The sequence below is a fragment of the Euphorbia lathyris genome, chromosome 7, assembly GCF_963576675.1.
Source record: "Euphorbia lathyris chromosome 7, ddEupLath1.1, whole genome shotgun sequence".
Classification (NCBI taxonomy): Eukaryota; Viridiplantae; Streptophyta; class Magnoliopsida; order Malpighiales; family Euphorbiaceae; genus Euphorbia; species Euphorbia lathyris.
Window position 1 is genome coordinate 55,347,200 of NC_088916.1, and position 22,623 is coordinate 55,369,822.

The following is a 22,623-nucleotide window of genomic DNA, read 5'->3' on the forward strand; positions in this document are numbered from 1 at the left end:
CAAATACTCTTCCCAAAGAAGAGTCTCAAGACCTGGCGGCGGATCGATTCACCTCAAAGATAGGAAGCAAATCGATCGCCTAAGGCAGCTTAACTTCCTCACCAGGAATATGAGATTCTAACCTTCACAAAGGTTCACACATTGGGGTACGGCTGGCCACCTACCCTAAACAATCGGAGAAATCCTAAACCAGATTCTAAAAAGTTACTTGCTAAAAGATATAATGCATTAGTAAAAATAGTTCTGGAAAGAAAAGGGTTCATCCAACAATGAAGCCTCATCTTCATCAAGATAATGAAGCCTCGTCTTCATCCAAATAATGAAGCCTCGTCTTCATCCAAACAATGAAGCCTCGTCTTCATCAAAACAATGAAGCCTCGTCTTCATCCAAGTAATGAAGCCTCGTCTTCATCCAAGCAATGAAGTCGCATCTTCATCAAAGATAATGAAGCCTCATCTTCATCCAAATAATGAAGCCTCGTCTTCATCCAAGTAATGAAGCCTCGTCTTCATCTCCAAATAATGAAGCCTCGTCTTCATCCAAGTAATGAAGCCTCGTCTTCATCTCCAAATAATGAAGCCTCGTCTTCATCCAAGTAATGAAGCCTCGTCTTCATCTCCAAATAATGAAGCCTCGTCTTCATCCAAGTAATGAAGCCTCGTCTTCATCTCCAAACAATGAAGCCTCATCTTCATCAAAGTAATGAATTCACGTCTTCATCATAGAAATAACGAAGTCTCGCCTTCACAAATGCAAAGTAAAAACACTTTGGAAAATGAGTAAAGGCTAAAAAGGCAAGTGCTTAGATGCCAAAACCCTCCACAAAATGCACAAAAGTCCCTAAATGGCTTATCATTCTTACTGATCCCTAAGGTCGGGTCATTCTCCTCAATATGGCAGAACTGAAGAAAAAAAATTCCCTAAGGCGAATCATAATCCTATGCGGTAGGAACAAATGGTCCCATAAAGGGCGGGTTATTCCATTTCTAAAAAAATATAACTCTCAAAAAGCCCCTAGAGGCTAACAATGGATACAACTGACCACCTATTCACGAAGAAGAAAAAAACCCTAAAAGTGCATCATATCCATATATGATCCCATCTAGGGCGGGTCCACTTTTCTCCAAGATGGAAAAATAAAACACCATTTAGATAGCCCTAAAGAGCTTTTTATACCTTTAGGGGGGGCTTCTGATAACAACCCAAATTATTCTTGAATAAGGAATAAGGGAAAATTAATATAAATAATGGCAAACCATTATTCCTTCTAAAAGAGATATTTATGCATGATTAATGTGGAATTAATGATAATTAATGCAGGATTAATGCAGGGGCGAATATGCAAATAATGAGGAAAAGGAAGGAGTCTCTAGAATTATGCCACACCACGTGGACCATGGCGAGATACGCCATAACAATATACGCCCGATGAGAGCGAGTAGTGGAGACCCTCCATAGCTCTCAAGGAGAGCGTACATACGCCTTGACAGATCTAAGAATACCAAAAGGCGCCTTTATTACCATCCATGAATGGGAATAAATATAATTAAATGACAATTAATAGCCATTAAAGGGGAATAAAGACTTGACTGTTCGAATACCTCAACTCTGAGGGTTTCGATGCTAAATGTTGGGATTAATGGAGAATTGATAGCAATTAAAGATGAGTAATGACATGACTCTTCACCTGCTTCCCCATTAATGCTGAAGGTTACAAAAACCTATATAAATACCCCAGCTTCCTAGGATCAAAGGTACACTTACTGATTCTTTACTTTTGTGCTTACAGTTTATTCTCAGAAATATTACTGACTTTGGCATCGGAGTGTCCCCGGCTGATCCCAACGGCGCCTCACAGGGAAGTGCTCCGATGAAGGATTTTTCCACAAGTTATCAATGCCATTTCCTTGGAAGCTGTCTAGTATCTTGGTTCAACAAGAAATAGTCATCAGTTGCTCTGTCTACAACTGAAGCTGAGTACGTTGCTGCTGGAAGCTGTGTAGCTCAAGTCCTATGGATAAAGCAACAGCTTGAGGATTATGGAGTAAGAACTGAGACAATAGAGATCAAATGTGACAATAAAAGTGCCATTGATCTATCCAAGAATCCTATTCAACACAGCAGGATGAAGCATGTCAGCATAAGGCATCACTTCATCAGAGATCACGTACTAAAGTGTGAGATCAAGCTGAATTATGTACCAACAAATGAACAGCTTGCAGATATCTTCACCAAGCCTTTGGCTCGTGAGCAATTTAACATACTAAGGGAAGCTATCGGTATGTCTAATCCTCTTCAATAATTCTAAGTATTTGAATAAATGTTGAGTGATTGTCATGCTGACTGATATCAATCTAGTAACTACTGCACATTGAGCTTAATAGTCTATGCTGAGTAGATATAAATGCTGAGTAAATATTCTATGCTGAGTAGGTAGACATATTGAGTAATCACCTTATGCTGAGTGAATGTACATGTTGTGTGATGAACGTATGTTGAGTTACTAAGAGATAGGAAATCCATCTACGTAGAATTAAATACTCAGTATCATAAACGATTCTTATTCTGGCAAACTGAGTAAATGCCCACTTGCACCAATAAACAATGACACGTGTAACAAATCATACCTAGAAAAACGCAAGTAATAATGAATACCCATGCGCCGAACCTGTCATAAATGGCAGAATCTTTGTCGATTAAAGTCCCAAGATGAAAATGGCTAGTTCATTAATGACTCAAAACTCTATAAGTAGTGGAAGAATCACCACTCATTACTCTTTACGTTTACGATCTTCTGTAATCAAATCCTTATCTCTCCCTAAACCTCAAAACCTTCATCTGCAAAAATGGCTTCCGGCAAAAATGAAACCCCTAACGTCACCACTCAGCCTGGCCAAACCTCTGGCAAACCCACTCAAGCTGACCCCGCTGGTTCTTCAAAGCAAATAGAAAGGAATATGATCAAGGTCCATAAAAAGGTCAACAACTTGGAGGTTCTGAAGTGTAGATGGTTTTCTCCAGGATTCGTCACTTCTGAGAAGTCATTCTGTGACTGGATCGAGAAGAACAAATGGACCGGTCTCTTCTCACTCGCCGAAAAAACATACCCTAGACTGGTCAGAGAGTTCTATTCCAACATGTTTGTTGATGAAGAAGATGCTGACTATTTGGAGACTACAGTCAAAGGTCAGAAAATCACCATAACCCCTGCCTATCTAGCTACTTTGCTAGATTTACCAGACGAAGGAATAGAATTTAGGACAACAAAAGAGAAGGTACCAAAGGAGAAGCTTGACAAGATCAAGGGGTTCTGCAAACCCAAAGATCATAAAGGTGAAATACCCAACACCTGTATGGGGCAAGAACAGAAGATGGCTCACTACATGCTGACCAACTTCATCTTCCCCAAACTCAACTCAGCCTCATCTGCCTCCAATTTTGAACAGTGCTTCATATGGCACATGTTGACCTACACTCCACTTAACATGACCGTCTTTCTGGTTGGGGCTCTTCAATGCAGTGGAAAGAAGCTCAGGCTGGGTTCTCTGATCACTAAGATCATTGAGGACAAACAGATTGAGACAATCAATGAAACTGATACCTTAGGAAATGAGATCACAACAGCTCTGCTGGTTGGGTTATTATACAATCAACCATTGAAAGGATATGAAGAAGTTGTAGATGCTGAGGAAAATGATGAAGCTGAGCTAGAAATTGAGCCTGAAAATGAGCCCGAGAAAGAAGTGGAGGCTCCTGCTGAGCCACCTAAGGAAAAGAAGAAGAAGAAGAGAAAGGCCATTAACACATGCTCCAAAGACATCAATGCTGTCCCAAAGAAAGTGAGACTAGTGTCTCAAAAAAAGGTTAAAGCTGACAAGGCTAAGGAGAAAGCTGAGCCGGCAGAGAAGAGAAAGAGGCCAGAAGAGCCTGAGGATGAAGAAGAGGGAACTCCGGAATCCCCTTTGATTAAAAGGAAGAAGGAAAATACCTTAAAGACAGTTGAAGCTGATCCCCTAGATTGGGTTGTATCTTCCAAAGGTCATGGAACTGACCTAGAAAAGGAAGCTGAGAAAGAAACAGAGCAAACAGCTGAGAAAACAAATGTTGAAGTAGAAAGGGAAGGTGACAAAGAAACTTTTGTTGAGAAAGACGTCCATACTGAGCAGGAAGAACCTGCTGATGTTGAGCAACCTCAGGGTGATGTTGAGCAAAGAGTTGAGGAAGAAGAAAATGTTGTTGTTAAGGATCATGTTGAGCAACATGAGCATCCAACTATGGTAGAAGAGACAGTTGATACTGATGAGGAGAACATTCATGCTGACCCGTCTCCTGCTAAAGAAACAAAGTTCAAGCGGCTTAAGAAGAAAGCCCATAAAACTCAAGTTATTGATCTTCTTGAGACTCTCCTCCTCAAGATATTGATGCTGAAATGTCCAAAATTCAGTTCAAATATTTCTCTCATGATGCTGAGCTTGAGTCTCCTCCAACGGATCTTGTGCAAAACCAAACCTCTGTTACTCATATTGAGGAACAAGCCAAGACTCCGGAGAATCCAAAAACTACTCAAGATGGAACAAATCCTGCTTCAACTTCATCCACTCAGGATGAGCAGGTCAACATGACTAACCAAACTCCACCTCCAACTCAGCATGTTGACAACTCAGCCCCTGAAGATAATCTGCATCAAAGTCCCGTCACCAATCAAGGTGATCAATCTGACAAAGAGCCAACTCCTCCACCATCAAGCTCAATTCCAGCCTATGAGACAAATGCTGCCAAATTCCAATACTTGAATGCTACTGAGTCAGGAAGACGAATCATTGCCTCTGCTCAGTCCTTGCTTCAAGATTTGAACCCTTCTCAAGCTGACGCTACTAGATCATCTCATGCTGAGTCCTCCCACCTATCCGACATCACTCATCTTCTCAATGAACTCAGAGGACTCAAGGATCTGGTAAGTATTATAACAAATGTTCAAACTCAGCAACCAAGCCAAGACCAAATAGCAAAGCTGACTGAATTGGTACTCACAATGGTGAACCATCTGAACTCACTTGAAGGCAAAATCCATCAATCGTCAGAAGTTAATCCAGGGTATGCAACTCTACTGAGCTTCAAGGCCATTTTGCTAAGTTAACTGCAGAACTGTCCAAATCAAGCGCAACTGGCAATCCTGAGTATGCTACCTCTGCTGAGTTATAAGACTGCTTTGCCAAGCTAACTACCGAGCTGACCAGTACGCGTGAATTAGTCTCCTCCTCCTCCCAGTGCATAATTGACCAACTGAGTGAAGCAGTAAGTTTACTCAACATCAACAAAGCACAAATGGATGTTGATCCAGTCTCCAACAGTCAACTCTTGAGTTTTTCCCAAGCAATTATGAAGGCAATGCGCATCAACAATGTCCAGCGCATGTTTTATGACTCTGCCTTGCTCAAGATGTACCACCAATCTTTTGGTCAGCTCACCAGCTCGCTCACCTGGCTTAGCAAATCTCATGAATGCCTGCTCAGCATGATTAGCAGCTCTCTTCGGGTTCCTCGCCATGTCCAAGATGACAGTGTTCCTATAATTGATGGCTTGCGAGAAAGTACTAAGAGGCTCCAGCGTTACTCAACTCACCTCTCCTCTTATGCTCGCACCGATACCTTCATTTATAAACCCGATGATGGCAAAACAGGGGAGACAAGTCAAGAATGAACTCAACTTGCAGGAAGTAAAGACAAAGGTAAAGGAATAGCTCAAGATGACCACCAAGCTCAGAAGAAGAAGAAGAACTAGATATAGTCTAGTCAATGTTTAGAACTTAGCATAGAATATTTCATATATGTTTTTGCTTTATCTTTTTGCTTAATCTATGTCACTATTTCCTCAATCTGGTCGATAAAATTGAACAAACAAATTAAGAAGTAAAACATACTCAGTATACATTAACACTGAAATACTTATGTAATAAACTGAGTACCAACATACTTCTAATATTTTTGAAAACTGACTAAAATCAAATTAGCTCAGATCTTGAAAAATCTAACATTAAATTAAGTCAGTATACACAAATGTCTTAAGGATAATTCAATTAAATCTTGGAAGGTTTAGCATTAAGTTAAGACAATATGTGCAACCCTTACGGGGGAGTCATTTCAAAAATATATCAATCATGGGGTAACTTATAACTGAGTTCCATAATTATGTATTTTGCCAACATCAAAATGGGGGAGTTTGTTGAAACACCTTTCCACAAGATTTTGATTTGACAAAATCATCCATGATTAAGAGGCAATTAAATTTAAATGCTTTGATTTAATTGTACTAATGTGTTTGTTCAATATTGAGTGCAAATATATATATAAAGTTAGACAGGTCAAAAGTCAGCATAAGCCAAAGCTGAGTGGAACGGAACTCAGCATGAAAGAATAGAAGCTGAGTAAAGTAGAACTCAGCATCAGAAGCTTCCTTCAAAGTTGCCAGAACGAAGCTGACTAAATTAGAAGACTCCTTCAGAATTGAATAAACCGAACGAAGCTGACTAAGAAGGAACTCAACATGGAAGTTGAACATTCGAAGATAACAAATGAAGCTGAGTGACAGTCAGGACATCATGAAGGATCTGTTCACTAAAGGACAAAGTCTGCCAATCTTCTGCACCAATAATTGAAGTCTCGAAAATACACAGAAGACTAATTCCAAGAAACATGGGTCAATGGATTATTGGTAAAAGACAACTGGCACAAAAAGACAAGTCTGATGCAAGAAGACAAAATCTGACGCCTGAAGAAAACAGAGGAAGGGAATGGCGGAACAGTCTGAAGCTGACCAGAAGATGTTCCCTAAAGAGCCGTTTTGGACACAACGGCTAAACCAATTCAAAATGATCCAGGATTAGATTTCCATCTATAAAAGGACAATCAAGAACCTTGGATCATTTGCCGAAGTATCAAAAGAAAAATACAAGAGAGCAAATCTTGAAAGCACTCAAATACAAAAAGATCTTACACCAATATTTCTATTCTCTGTGTAAATGCTAGATTGATTGTTTTGTAATAATCTAAAGTGTTCTTTACTTGAAAAGGAACACGTGTGTAATCAATAGGAATATTGAGAGTGTTGAGCTGAGTACTTGGTTGTAAGTATTCAGTGGTAGAAAAATCTAAGTGCTGGGTTGTAGTACTTAGTAGGAGCTGAGTAGAAAAATAGAGGACGTACTCTTGCATACTCACTGCCTTGTAAAGGGTTTGTGCTCTACCTTGAAAGAGCTCAGTATTGGATTGAAAATCCCAGGAGGAACTGGGGACTGGACGTAGGCAGAGAGGCCGAACAAGGATAAGTCGTGCTGAGTAACTTCTAAACTCCTTTTCTCAATATATATATATATATATATATATATATATGCATGTGTTGCTTGTGAAATTTACTCAGCTTATAAATTGTTAAAACTGAAACTGAGTAAATCTGAGTGCTGAGTTGGAAGCTGACCTTTCAAGTGTCAATTCCCAACTCTCAGGTCAAGCAGTCTTAGTCAGCATAGAACTAAAACTGTCTGACTAATTAATTGGCCGTGCTGACCAACACGCTGAGTTATCAAACTCTTAAAATAACATTAAGTCAGTATAATTAAAAGCCGAAAAAGTTACATTAGTTCCTAACCCCCCCTTGGAACTAATTACTAGGGACCAACAGGGATCAGCTCAAGGTAGTTAAACCTTGCACAGTGAGCTTTTAAGCTCTGATACCACTTGTTGGTCCCTTAAGGGTTAGAAAGATATTACTCAGCAGACTTATCCTGGTTCGGCCTCTCCGCCTACCCGGAACTCGTTCCGAGCTGTTTGAATTCTCTACTGAGCTCTTTAAAGGTAGAGCACGAAACCTTTTACAAATAGAAGCTGAGTATAACAAGAGTACCTTCCTCTATACCTCTACTCACTCCTATATCTATGCTGAGTACTATAACCGAGTACTCAGCCTCTCCTTTCTATTATTCTAGAAATGATAAAGTGTTTGTCCTAAACAACGATTGCTAAGACACTTTAGATGATTGGAAATCACTCTAGACTTTTACACAATAATATGGAAATTGGTGTAAGGTATTTGCTTTGCTTTTCTCACAGAATCTTCGAGTATGAATTTGATCAGCGTTTTGACTAATTGAAGTTCTGCATCGATTGAAGCAAATGGATGGCCTTTATATAGTGACACTTGAGGCACCTGGTCATTTCTAATTTCGAAATAACCGTTGAAGGGAAACGGCTTCCTGTCGTTGTCACTCTTGGCGTGCTCAGCGTCGTTGGCCAATAGGATTCTTGCATCTTCTGTCTTCGTCAGTCTTCGGCATAATGTTTCGCCATTTAAGGAAAAGTCCACGAGACAGCTTTCTGCGCCTTCTGAATTTTCCCAAAGTAGAAATACTTTGTCTAGAAGTTGAACATTTCTTGCCGCTGTCTAGAGTGTTTTGTCGTCCAACTCAGCAGTTTCTTCTTGAAGCTTTTGCCACGAATGCTTCTCGATCCTTCTCTTGCTGAGTCGTCGTTTTAGTTGATACGGCTTCGTTTTGAACTCTTGAGCCGAATGGTCTTGATGTGTTGACTTGGGCTTGACTTCCACTTTATGGGCTTTTGGGCTTTTTAATCTCAATGTCTTATACACAATTAAACTCAACATTGAACAAACACATTAGTGTAATAAATCAAAGCATTTAAATTTAATATGTTAGAATATTTTTATCATGATTCACGTGGAAAGGTGTTTCAGCACAATAAGCATGATTCACGTAAAATTAACTTTATGCAAATATTGAAGATTTCTCCTGTTATATATGTCTGTATTTTTTTTTATTTATAAAAACCAGTTGGTTAAACAACAAGTCCTCGACTAGTTAGGGTTAATTGTTTTTAGGTAAATTACATCTATCACCACTGAACTTTATCTATTTTAATATTTTAAATATTTAATTTTAATTTTTAATGGTATGATCATCGAAATTTATACTTTTTAATACTAGTGGCGATTCAACTTTAACTAACTCTTCAAAATTCAAAAAATTCAAAAATTGAAGTTGTTCAAAACGTCATTTACCATGAATCCACATTTTTTATTTTTCAAAATCACATATTTTGGAGTTTTTTCTCTCTAAAAATGAACAATCTCTCTTAACCAAACAACATCTAAATGACCTAAAAATAAAAAATTTCAAAAATTAAAATTGTTTAAATTTTTTATTTTGAGGCTGTTAATGATTGTTCTGAAACATTGTGAAACATTGAGTAACCATATGTATTTATAAAATTCAATAACCATACCATTAAAAATTGAAATTCAACGACTCAATATTAAAATTTGTAAAATTGAGTGATGCGTAATTTACTCAATTGTTTTTGGGCTAAGTTTGAAAGTTGCAGCAAAGCGTGACAAATGTTTTGTAATTTTCTTAAAATAATATTTAAACATTCCACAAAAATTAAATATGACACGTTGGCAATTCATGTCAAAACATCTACAGCATTTCAACCATTGATGAGAGTACCGATCTACGGTCCAAAACCCGCAATTAGAAGCTACTCTACTCCCCCATTGGCTCATTAGCTTTACGGACGAGACGCGATCTGCGTGATCCTACCCAAAACATTATCAACCGTTGATGATTAAGATAATCAACGGCCAAAATTCGCAGAGAACCGCTATTCAAATTTCTTAACTCGCGCTTCTTCGCACCATACCTATGCTATACTATAAAGAAAAACCCTAATCGCGGATTTGATCACCACAATCTTCCCCATCAATTTCTTAATTTGAATTTTTCTCAAAATCAAATGGCCCGTACCAAGCAGACTGCAAGGAAATCCACAGGAGGCAAAGCTCCTCGCAAGCAGCTGGCAACCAAGGCAGCTCGCAAGTCTGCACCGGCTACCGGAGGTGTGAAGAAACCTCACCGTTTCAGGCCAGGAACTGTCGCTTTGAGAGAGATCAGGAAATATCAGAAGAGTACCGAGCTTTTGCTCCGCAAGCTTCCCTTCCAGAGGCTTGTGAGGGAAATCGCTCAGGATTACAAGACTGATCTTAGGTTCCAAAGCAGTGCTGTTGCTGCTCTTCAAGAGGCGGCTGAGGCTTACCTCGTCGGTCTGTTTGAGGATACTAATCTTTGTGCTATTCATGCTAAGAGAGTTACAATCATGCCTAAGGATATTCAGTTGGCCCGTAGGATTAGAGGTGAAAGGGCTTAAGATGATTGTTGATAGTTTTGGCTCGATTTATGTCTCATAAATCTGTTTCTTTATCTATCTTAATGCCGATCTTGCTAGATCTGTTATGCTTTTCTTTTGTTTAGATGTTTAGGGGAAGTTAAGTTGTAATCGTTGTTGATATTCAATGAAAAGGCTTATTTGGTTTAGTTTGTGCATTGCCTGAGTTTTCTGTTTGCACTTAAACAAAACTTGATTATCGGTTTCCGATTGCTCGATCGTTCATAGATCGGTGGATGAGGAAGTAGATGTTATATTTCATGTTTTACTTGCTTTTCCTATCTGATTTAATTTGATTTTATTAATAAAGTATAATTTAATGACAACATTTCAGGAAGATGATTTTAAACCGGTATGAATTAATAAGGTTTGAAAAGTTTTCACATGACAGCTCAATTAGTTAAGTGAAAGGTGATGCGTTTGAATCCATTATCTTATAAAAAATAGGGTAAAATTCAAATAAAACCCTTGTGGTTTTACTAATTTTCAGATAAAGGACTGTGATTTACTTTTTGCCAAAACGAAGATTGAGGTTTTTAACTTTAACAAAATAAGGACTTTTTCGATTGATATTATTAAAATCACCTTTGACGACTTCAAAAATGACATATTTTAAGAACTACTAATATTTTAAGCAACTTTAATTCTTCAACTTTTTTATTTTGAGATCGTTTAAATGATGTTTGGTAAAGAGAGAGAAAGTTAATGTTTAGAGAGAAAAAGTTCCAAAAAATATTATTTTCAAAAATCGAAAATGCAGTTCCATAGAAAATATGACATTGAACAACTTTAATTCTTGAAAATTTTCATTTTCAGGTCGTTAAAGATGGTTTTAATAGCATTAATCTAAGTTTGAAACCTCAATCCTTGTTTTGACAAAAAGTAAACCACAGTCCTTTCTCTGAAAATTAGTGAAACCACAGTGGTTTTATTTGAACTTAACCCTAAAAAATATATATACAGTATAAGATAATTTGTATTTTCAATATTGTAGATTGTTAATAGAGCAACAGTAGGCATAACAATGAAAAATGCACTGCATCATCTAGGATGAGAAATGCAGTGTATCTAGAATCGGATTTTTTTTATAAATGAAGAAAATGACAGTCTATTAATAACTAGGGTCCGTTCGTTTTATCTATTGTTTGATGTTGCTGTTTACTGTTACAGTTTGCTGGCTGTTCGCTATTGCTGGTACGGTTTGCTGTTTGCTGTTGGAAAAAGCTGTTTTTTCAAAACACAGAGATTCTGCTTTTTGAGTGTAAAAGATAAACAGGAAATTACTAACCAAATACCCAATACTGCTTTTCAGATGTAAAAGGCAAACAGTAGATCACTAACCAAACACCTAGATGAAAACAAGTATGAAAATGAGCAACCAAACAACTCTTAGGTCTAAGTGTCAACCAACTTTTCTATTTTTCTAGTTTAGAAAAGTTTATTTAGTAATATCACAGAATTTTTTTTTTTGTTTAATGGCGTGCTCTTAAAGCTTGGTGAAGGGTATTATTATAATCTCATGTATTTTTTTGTTTAATGGCGTGCTCTTAAAGCTTGGTGAAGGGTATTATTATAATCTCATGTATGTATTTACAAGTATGCATAATTGCCTAGTGAAACATTTTTAGTTTCTTCTCATTAGGTGCCTCTTTCCTTTATTGAAACAAGCACAAGCACAAGCCCAGGCCCAGGCCCAAACCCAAATCTATACGTAAAAAAAGGGGAGAAATTTGCATAAGAATTCAATTTTTAAAAATTATTTACAATTATATTACTAATAGTTTAAATTATATCAAGATAAGTAAATCAATATTTTTAATATATTTTAAAGATTAGAGTTTATAAAATTAGGAGTCTAGAATATATTTTTATGAGTTTAGAATTGATGAATTTCGGTTTAATTTTTTTTAATTAGTTATAAAAGCATATTTTATTTGTGATATATAAAAAATAATGACATATTAAGATTTTTTTTTGAGAAATTGAAAATTAATTTTAATAATATGATTTAATTATAAATAGTTGAAAACACATGTGATTCACGACATATGAAACTTCTACATAATTTAGATAAATAAATAAATTGACATATTTTACTTTTGAATAATTTTATATTATGTATATTTTAAATTAAAATATATATATTTTTATTAATAATTCAAATCAAATTAAATTAATTTTAAAAATAAAAAATGCTTAATTTTTTTTATACTTTTAATCAAAGGTGAATGATTTATTTGTTTTTACAAAAGTAAATGATTTGTACTTTTTAATAATTTTAATTAATATATATATTTTATATTTATTTTTATAATTAGAATTATTTAAAATAATAATAATACAATAGGAGATTAATTAAGAAATATAGTAGCATATAATGTGTTGTCAAAAAATAGTAGCATATAATGAAAAACTAAAAATTAAATTAAACTACAATTAAAATTCAATATTATATATCTATCGTACAATTTAATCTATATTGAAATGAAAGCAATATCAATTTATCATGCTATAAATTATTACAATCAATACTTTTTTAATATTTCACATAAAGAAACTTTATCAATTTAATATGTTAAGAGGTGAGCATGGTCCGGTTCGATCTAAAAACTAAACCGAAGCGAAGTATTGGTATTTTTAAAGTCGAACTGAACCAAATTGTAATCTAGTTTGGTCTAAACCGAACCAAAATATTTCGGTTTGGTCAGATTCGGTTCAGGTTAGGACCGAACAATAATCAATTTTGTTAAAAAAATTCATTTGTCTACTTTTTAACGCTTACAAATATTAAAAAAAAATACTTATATACAATAATCAATTAAACAAGTGTGTACATTCTTCATTTTTCCTAGATTGGTATAATTAGAGTTCGAAGAAAGAGAAATGGATCATACACAGTGATAACCGTGTATCTGATCTTGTCTACGTGTCCAAATCGTATTGAGAATCCATCGTCGTATTAATCTGTAAAACAAAATCGTAGGTCAGACGAGGTCCGAGTCCGACGAACCCGCTCTGATGACTAAGTCAGTTTGTGATTTAGATCAGATTGAAAGGTATGAACGAGTTGTGAGATAGCAGTTAGTTGTGCCTTTTAATCTTAAAGGGAGCGGAGCTGACATCGTCCATACAGGATATTACATAGTTAGTTTAACTCACTCATTACATAATCGTACAAGTTAATTGTAGTGGAGTATTTAGTATCTTTGTTAGTGATTTATTTGACTTAAATGGGCAAAATAAGCATAAATGTATATTTAAATTTAGTTATCTCATGTACTAGAATAGAGGGCGAGCCTTGGCGCAACGGTAAAAACGTTGTTGCCGTGTGACCTGAGGTCACGGGTTCGAGTCTTAGGAGCGGCCTCTTACCAATTAAATTGGCAAGGGAAGGCTTGCCCCCAATACACCCTTGTGGTGGGACCCCTCCCCGGACCCTCGCTCAGCGGGGACGCGTAATGCGACCGGGCCGCCCTTTTTTATCTCATGTACTAGATACAAATTTATATTTATTAATGATCCCTAACATTTGAAATCAAAACCAACTTGGCGCTGTGTAGGAACCTTGGTTTTCTGTGCAAGCAATTTTAGTGAGTATTTAGGTGTTGTCCTATCCCAACTGGTTTGGTGTTCTTCGATTAAATGAGAAAAAGTAAAGAGTGTAATTCACTTCGATTTTGTTCGGTTTAAAACCGAACAAAACCAAAACCAAAACCAAATTGTCTCACAAATAAGAATCGAACCGAACCAAAATAAATTAGGTTTAGTTTGGTTTGATTTCATCGATTTTTAGGTTTTCGATTCAGTTCTGTTCACTCCTATATATACATTTATTCATTGCATTAATAAAAGGGAAAAGTTCAAATAAAACCCCTGTGGTTTCACTAATTTTCAGATAAATGACTGTGGTTTACTTTTTGTCAAAACGAGGACTGATGTTTCGCACTTTTAATAATGCTATTAAAACTATCTTTAACGACCTGAAAATGAAAATTTTCAAGAATTAAAGTTGTTCAATTTCATATTTTCTATGGAACTACATTTTCGATTTTAGAAAATCATCTTTTTTGGAACTTTCTCTCTCTAAACATTAACTTTCTCTCTCTTTACCAAACATCATCTAAATAATCTCGAAATAAAAAAGTTGAAGAATTAAAGTTGCTTACAATATTAGTAGTTCTTATAATATGTCATTTTTGAAGTTGTTAAGGGTGATTTTAATAGTATCAATCGAAAAAAGTAAACCACAGTCCTTATTTTGCTAAAGTTGAAAACTTCAGTACTCGTTTTGACAAAAAGTAAACCACAGTCCTTTATCTGAAAATTAGTGAAACCACAGGGGTTTTATTTGAACTTTACCCTTAATAAAATTCAATTGCATATAAATAAAATAACATTCATTTTTTGTTGGTAGGAAAGGAAAGAAAAACAAACAAAGCAGCTTAGCCCGGGATCAGCCTGGGAAAACTGACCCCCACCAAATCATCCAAGATCAGAGACGAAATGAACAACGGAGGAGAAGAAAAGGTTGAGAGACCCAACATCCTTGAATGACCTTCAACCGCAAGACGGTCCGCTACTCGATTTTGCTCCCTATAAATATGAGTGAAGCTAAGAAAATCAAAGGAGGAGCCAATCCTTCTAATGCCTTTGATTAAATTTTGGCTATTCAGGCAAATAACATTGTTTTCTGATATCATTTTGACCGCTTCAAGGTTATCAGACTCCACCAGAAGCTTCTTCACCCCCAGATTTTTTGCTAGCTTAAGGCCAGAAAAAATCCCCCAAAGCTCTGCAGAGAAAGACGAACCTATTCCCAAATTCTGAGAGAAACCAGAAACCCAACTGCCACCATCATCTCTCAGAACCCCTCCTGCGGCAATTCTCCCGTCCTTTAGACAAGAGCCATCAGTGTTAAGCTTAACCACACCTTCACTAGGCTTACACCAGCCTAAGAGATGGACCTCCTTCCTCTGAATAGCCCTAGCCAAGGGATCCTCAACGAAGCTATCAACCAAGGTGCAAATCTTTTTGGAAAAGAAATCCAAGACATTAGGCAAAACAACCGTTTCTCCTCCAAAAATCTCCTCATTTCTCCATCTCCAAATCTGATGGCATACCACCACAAATAAGAGAACACCCTAATTCAACTCAGCCAAAAGTTTCCCATTAATCCCATCCACAAACCAATCATGCTCAAAGTGGGCTAAAAAAGAAGATAGCACCTTTATAGGGAGAACTTTCCTCCAAACCTCTTTACTTTTCTCACAATCTTTGAGAGCATGGCACAAAGTTTCTTCATGACCTCTACATCTGCCACAAGCTCCAGACTCCACCAAATGCCTCCTTTTCCTATCAAAATTAGTAAGCAACCTATCTTTAACCCTTAGCCACAGGAAGCTTCTAATACGGTATGGCACTTTTAAGGCCCAAATCGTCTTCCACACCCCTGGGTGCGAAGTATCCAACTCCTGATAGAAAGCCTGAAAAGCCGATTTACAAGAATAAGCCCCGTTGTTCGTCAAACACCAACAGTAACTATCTTTGTCTTCCATTTTACTACTAATCTGAACTCCTCTAATTCTCAGGAGCGATTCCAGACTGAGGTAAAAATCAAATTTAGACCAAATCCAATTACCCTCAGAATCCACCACATCTGCAATCCTCCAGTTCTGAATTTCTAAAGGCGGTAAAGACTCACAAACTTCCAATAATGGCTTTTTACCAATCCAAATATCATTCCAGAAGCTGATGGATCTACCATTCCCCACATTCCACCCAATCCCTAAACAAAACTCAGCAAAAACCGCACTAATGCCTTTCCAAAGAAAGGAACAATTAACCACTCTATCCTTAGGACCCCCCAAAGACCTTATCCTTTCGATATTTTCCGCATAATAGTTGAACCCAAAGAGCTGAAGGAAGTTGCCACATTCGCCACAGAAGTTTCATTAATAAAACTTAAATATTATCTCTGGCTTTCCTAATGCCCATACTGTTGGTCCCTTATTTAGTTGCAAGTATAGTTCCAAAAGGGGGGTTAGGAACTATTTAAACTTTTTCCAAACTTAGGCAGACTTCTTTTACTAAAGAAAAGGTTTGAACAGCGGCGCTGAGTAAACAACAAGATACTGGCTTAGTCAACAGGTGACTAGGTCAGTTTCTTAGCTTGAGTCAGGAGATAGCACTTAGAGTCTATTCCTGAGCTCTTACGTTTTAATGCGCACAACTCAACTTGACCTCTTGACTTGGTCAGTTTTGATTGTTTCAGCAAGCAATATAAATAAGGAGTCAAAGGTTTAGAAATACTTCACTCAGCAGATTTATCCAGGTTCGGCTTCTTCTAAGCCTACGTCCTGTCCCCGGAACACGTCCGAGATTTCAAAACCTCTACTGAGCTCTTTAAAGGTAGAGCCTCAAACCTTTTACAATATCAGCAATTGAGTATGACAAGAGTACCTTCCTCTATACTTCTACTCAATCCTAATCTCTCTGCTGAGTACTTAAAACCGAGTACTCAGCCTCTCCTTTCTATCTCTAAAAATGATAAGTGTTTTTGTCCTAATACAAAGATGTGCTAAGACACTTTAGACGATTTACAATCACTCTAGACTTTTACACAGATATGAAAATGTAGTGTAAGAATTTTGCTTTGCTTCTTGCTTGCAGAACTTGTAGAGATTTGGTCAGCGTAATGGCTTGATCAAGTTCTGTATCTTGTGAAGCTTGTGATGGCACTATTTATAGAGACATCTGGTCATTCGGTCATTTCGAATTTCGAAATAACCGTTGGAGGGAAACGACTATGTGTCGTTGTCATCCTGACTTGCACAGAGCTCTCGGCCAATCACAATTATGTATCTTCTGTCCTCGGTCAGCACAGCAGATGGTCTCTCCTTTTATGGTAAAGTCAACTGGACAGCATACTGTGTCGTCTGAACTTTGCCAAAAGAGGAAACACTTTGTCTGGAAGTTTTCCTTTGCCAGCTGCTGTCTTGTACGCTTTGTCGAGACTACTCAGCAGCTTCATCTTGAAGTTGTTCCCGAAGGTCTTCTAGATCCTTCCGATTGCTGAGTTGCGTTTTGAACAAAACGGCAACGTCTTGATATACACGGGCCGAGTGTACTGAGTTGTTTGACTTGGGCCTTGGCTTCCGTATTGGGCTTGGACCTTCCAATCCTTATGACTTATAACATTTATACTCAACATTGAACAAACACATTAGTAGAATAAATCAAAGCATTTAAACTTAGTGTGTTTAGAATATGTATTTTAACAATTTTGTCAAATCAAAATTATGTAGAAAGGTGTTTCAACACATACCTCCCATATCCTTAGGTTGACAAACCTCATTCCAAGGAATAAGGTGAATCTTCCTCCCTTTCTCAGCTTCTCCCCACAGGAACCGACGATTAATTTTATCAAGATCCTTGAGAACAGGCTCAGGAAGATGACAAGCCTGCATTATGTGATTGGGAGTTGCACAATTGACAGATTGAACCAAAGTAAGGCGGCCAGCGAGAGAGAGAGTCTTAGCTTTCCAAGTGGCACACTTCTTAATGGCTTTATCCAAAGTATCCTTAAAAGACACTTTCGACACTCTCTCACTATGGAGGGGAATACCCAGATACTTCCCAAGAGAAATAGTCAGAGGAATTCCAGACAAATCACTCAACCTTTTACAGGCTCTCTGGTTCATATTCTTAGAGCACATCATCCTGGACTTCTGGATATTGAGTTTCTGACCAGAGGCAGAACAGAAACACTCAAGAATATCCATAATCACACTTAACTGCTCCTCATTACCTTCCAGAAAGATCAGAACATCATCTTCAAAGAACAAATGAGTAACTTGGGGACATAACTTATTGATGGCCACCGGGTGGAATTTCCCATTATCAACTGCATCTTGGATTAGGTGAGACAATCTTTCCATTGCAATAACAAATAAGAAAGGACTCATTGGGTCCCCTTGACGGATACCCCGGTAAGGAGAAAATTCCTCTGACATATCCCCATTGATCAAAACTTGAAAAACAGGAGAAGGGATACAAACCTTAATTAACCTCCTCCAATTGTCTGGGATCCTTGCTCTCTCCAGACTCTCAAGAAGGAAACTCCAGTTAATGCGATCATAGGCTTTCTCCAGATCCAACTTAAGAGCCACAATACCTCTCTTCCCCTTTTTGATTTTCATAGTGTGGACCATCTCTTGGGCAATAACCACATTATCCATCATTTGTCTACCAGGCATAAAACTTCCCTGATTCTGACTAATGATCTCAGGAAGAATGCAACGGAGTCTATTTGCCACAATCTTTGTAATAGTCTTATAGAGAACATTACAAAGACTAATAGGCCTCATATGTAGGAAAGAAGAAGGCTTCTCAATTTTAGGAATCAGAACTAGAAGAGTTCTGTTCACAAGCCCAATATCCTGAGAGCCATTAAAAGCACCTTTGATAAAGTTATAAATGCCTTCCTTCACAACCTCCCAGTGTTTATGGTAAAAACCAGCAGGCAGGCCATCAACCCCATGAGCTTTAGTAGCCCCAATACTAAAAATGGCTTGATCAATTTCTTTTAGGGAAATAGGGTGGAAGGCTTCTAGAATTCTATCCTCTCCTACCATGGGAAAGGTAGCAACAGTTTGAGCCTTATCCAGATCAACAGGTTCCTCTTTAAAAAGGTCTTTATAGAAGTCAAGGGCCAAGTGACGAATATCTTCATCCTCATAGACCCAATCACCATTAGAGTCTTTAATAGCATCAATCCTATTGCTCTGTCTTCTAATGACGGTAGAGAGATGAAAATACATGGTATTTCGATCCCCATCTCTGATCCAGGCTTTCCTAGATTTCTGAAACCAAAGAAGTTCTTCCTGTCTAAGCACAGCTTCCAACTCCTTCTGAAGGGTTCTGAGGAGACCATCCAAACTGTGATCGAAACTAACCTCCAACCTATGATGAATGCCCTCAATTCTACTCAATAATTTATTATTTCTCCTAATAGTATGCCCAAAGACGTTTCTATTCCACCCCAGCACATTCTTTCTGAAACCCTCAGCAGCTTGAAGGATATTAGAGTGAGGCTTCCAATTGTCTTGAACGAAGTCTTTAAACTTAGGGTGAGACTCCCAAGCCACCTGATACGTAAACGGTCTCTCCCCCTAGGCCGGATGCCTCTCACCATCCTGACTAAGATAGGACAGTGATCCAAATGACGGAAGGGAAGATTTAACACAGATAGTTCAGGAAATCTAGTTTGAGCTGAAACATTAGCATAAACTTTGTCCAAACGAACAAAGGTACTTTTGCGCTTCCAAGTGAACTTATGACCAGTGGCACCCAGATCAGAAAGCCCACATAAATCCATACTATTCTTATGATTGAGGCAACGATTAACATAGTGATGCGCACCCCCTCTCTGATCACTCATAAGGGCAATATCATTAAAGTCACCAGCCACAAACCAAGAATCAGTCATGCTAACACTCATAGAGTAAAGGACCTCCTAAAGCCGTTTCCGATTAGCCAGGACAAGATCAGCATACACCAGGGTAATAAAGAAGGGTTTGTTACCAGAAAATCTCACTTTACTATGAATAAACTCTTTATCCATACTAATGATATTGAAATGAACACGATTTGGCTTCCAAATAAGCCAAATCCCGCCAACCCGGCCAGTAGCCTCCGATCTAACACAATTCTAGTTCCTAAACTTTTTAACTGTTGAAACACCTTTCCACATGATTTTGATTTGACAAAATTATTTAAGTTAATCCATGATTAAGACAATTAAATTTAAGTGCTTTGATTTAATTGTACTAATGTGTTTGTTCAATGTTGAGTATAATCATAAATAAGAAAGAAATAAAAAGTAAGACAGTACGAAGTCAGCTTGAGTCACAGCACAAGCTGAGTAGAAGTGTGACTCAGCATAATAGAAGAAAAGTCTTCTTCAGATCAAACACTTGAAGACGTAGCTGACCGAAGAAGCTGAGTAAAACGTGACATAGCCTTGCCAAATATAAAAGATCAAAGGCAACGTCTATAAAGTCAAGCTGAGTGTTCGTCAGGACAGCGCGAATGATCCATTTACTAAAAGACAAGATCCGACATGAGTCTATGCCAATATAGAAGCTTTGGAATTACGCAAGGAGACAGTTTCGAGACGCATAGGTCAACTGGCGTTTGGCTATAAGACGAAACTGGCGCTAGAAGACGAACCTGGTGGAAGAAGACAAGCCTGACACCTGCTAAATTCAGACGATAGGATTGGCCTGCAAAACTGTATGCTGACTAGTGAATGACGCAAGAACACCGTTTGAATTCAATGGATACATCCGAATTCAAATGATTGTTGCCTCAAAATTCACTATAAAAGGACAAGCTCTTCACTTGGACCCTTTGCTGAAATACAAAAGAGAAAAGCATACATACAAGCACATACAAACAAGAAAAAGCAAATACTTACACCCAAATCCTATTTCTGTGTAAAAGTCTAGATTGAATTTGTATTCATCTAAAGTGTTCTTCATCTAGAAAGAACAAATTTGTATCAATTGTAAAGATTGAGAGAGTGGTGCTGAGTACTCGGTTTTAGTACTCAGCGGTAGAGAAAATCTGAGTGTTTGGTTATAGCGCTCAGTGGGGTTGAGTAGACGAATAGAGGAAGGTACTCTTGCATACTCAATTGCTTGTAAACGGTTTGTGATCTACCTTTAAAGAGCTCAGTAGTGGATTGAAAAAGCCCGGAAGGAATCTGGGGACTGGACGTAGGCAGTGAGGCCAAACCAGGATAAGTCTGCTAAGTAATTTCTAACTCTTTCTCCCAATATATATGTATGTGTTGCTTGCTTAAATTACTCAGGATATAAATTGTATAAGCTGACACTGAGTAATCAGAGTGCTGAGTTAGAAGCTGACCTTAAGTGTTAATTCCCAACTCACAAGTAAAACGGTTCTAGTCAGCCTCTGACTAAAGCTGTCTTACATCCCGCTCAGCCTTGCTGACCAAAACTGAGTAAAGTTATTCAAAGAATTAAATTAAGCCAGCATAATTAAGCGAAAAAGTTACATTAGTTCCTAACCCCCCCCTTGGAACTAATTACACGGGACCAACAAGTGGTATCAGAGCTCAGTAGCTCACTACTCAAAGATAAAACTATCTTGAGCTGATCCCTGTAAATGGCTGAGAACATCACTCGTTTCCTTCCTGGAAATCAAACAACACAGATACTCCTTGAGGGATTATCTATCAGTCGGCCTCCCTTGTTCTTCGGATCAAATTATACATTTTGGAAGAACAGGATGAAAAACTTTATTCAGGCTACAAACATGAGTGCGTGGCTTGCAATAGTTCAAGGCCCATATGTGCCTTACAAAATGGTAGACAACGAGAAAGTTGTTAAGAGTGAAACTGAGTGGTTAGAGGATGACCTTAGAAAACTACAAAATAATGCTTCGGCTATCAATATGCTTCACTGTGCGTTAGATGCTACAGAGTACAACAAAATTTCAGGTTGTGAGTCAGCACAGGAAATATGGAAGAAGCTGAAAGTGACCTATGAAGGTACCAGCAAGGTCAAGGAATCAAAGGTGAATCAACACATGAGACTATACGAGCTGTTCGAAATGAATGACAATGAAGACATCTTTGAAATGAACGCTAGATTCACCAACATCATAAATGAGCTGAAAAGACTCGGCAAGAACTTCACTAAAAAAGAGCATGTGAAGAAAATCGTGAGAAGTCTACCCAAGAGCTGGCAAGCTAAAAAGACAGCTGTGGAAGAAGCTCAGGACCTAACCACATACAAGTATGATGAGCTCATAGGATCTCTGCTGACCCACGAGATCTCCATGAAAAACTTTGAAGCTAAAGAAATGTCAGAAGACAAGAAACAAAAATCACTTGTCATGAAAGCTGACTCAACAGAAGCTGACTCATCAGATGATGAGGAGATGGCCATGTTTACAAGAAAGATGAAGAAGCTGTTGGTCCCTTATAACGTCACAAGTATAGTTCCAAAGGGGAGGGGGGGGGGGGGTTAGGAACTATTTAAAAATTTTAAGTTAGGGCAGACTTCTTTTTCGTGAGAAAAAGGTTTTAATAGCGGCGCTGAGTGAATAGCCAGATACTGGCTTAGTCAACTGGTGACTAGGTCAGTTTCTTTACTTGAGTCAGGAGATAGCACTTAGGGTCTATTCCTGAGCTCAGATATTCAATGCGCACAACTCAGCTTGACCTCTTTACTTTGTCAGTTTTGTTTAAGCAAGCAATATATATATTAAGGAGTTTAAGGTTAGAAAGATATTACTCAGTAGATTTATCCAGGTTCGGCCTCCAAGCCTACGTCCTGTCCCCGGAACACGTTCTGAGATTTC

The 22,623-nt window shown here is 37.7% G+C and overlaps 1 protein-coding gene across 1 annotated transcript; it reads left to right on the forward strand.

Moving 5' to 3' along the window:
• Nucleotides 1-9,733: 9,733 nt before the first annotated feature.
• Nucleotides 9,734-10,382, forward strand: LOC136235610 (histone H3.2). The gene has a single exon (XM_066025410.1). The coding sequence runs from the start codon at nt 9,805-9,807 to the stop codon at nt 10,213-10,215; it is 411 nt and encodes a 136-aa protein (XP_065881482.1). The 5' UTR covers nt 9,734-9,804; the 3' UTR covers nt 10,216-10,382.
• Nucleotides 10,383-22,623: the final 12,241 nt, after the last annotated feature.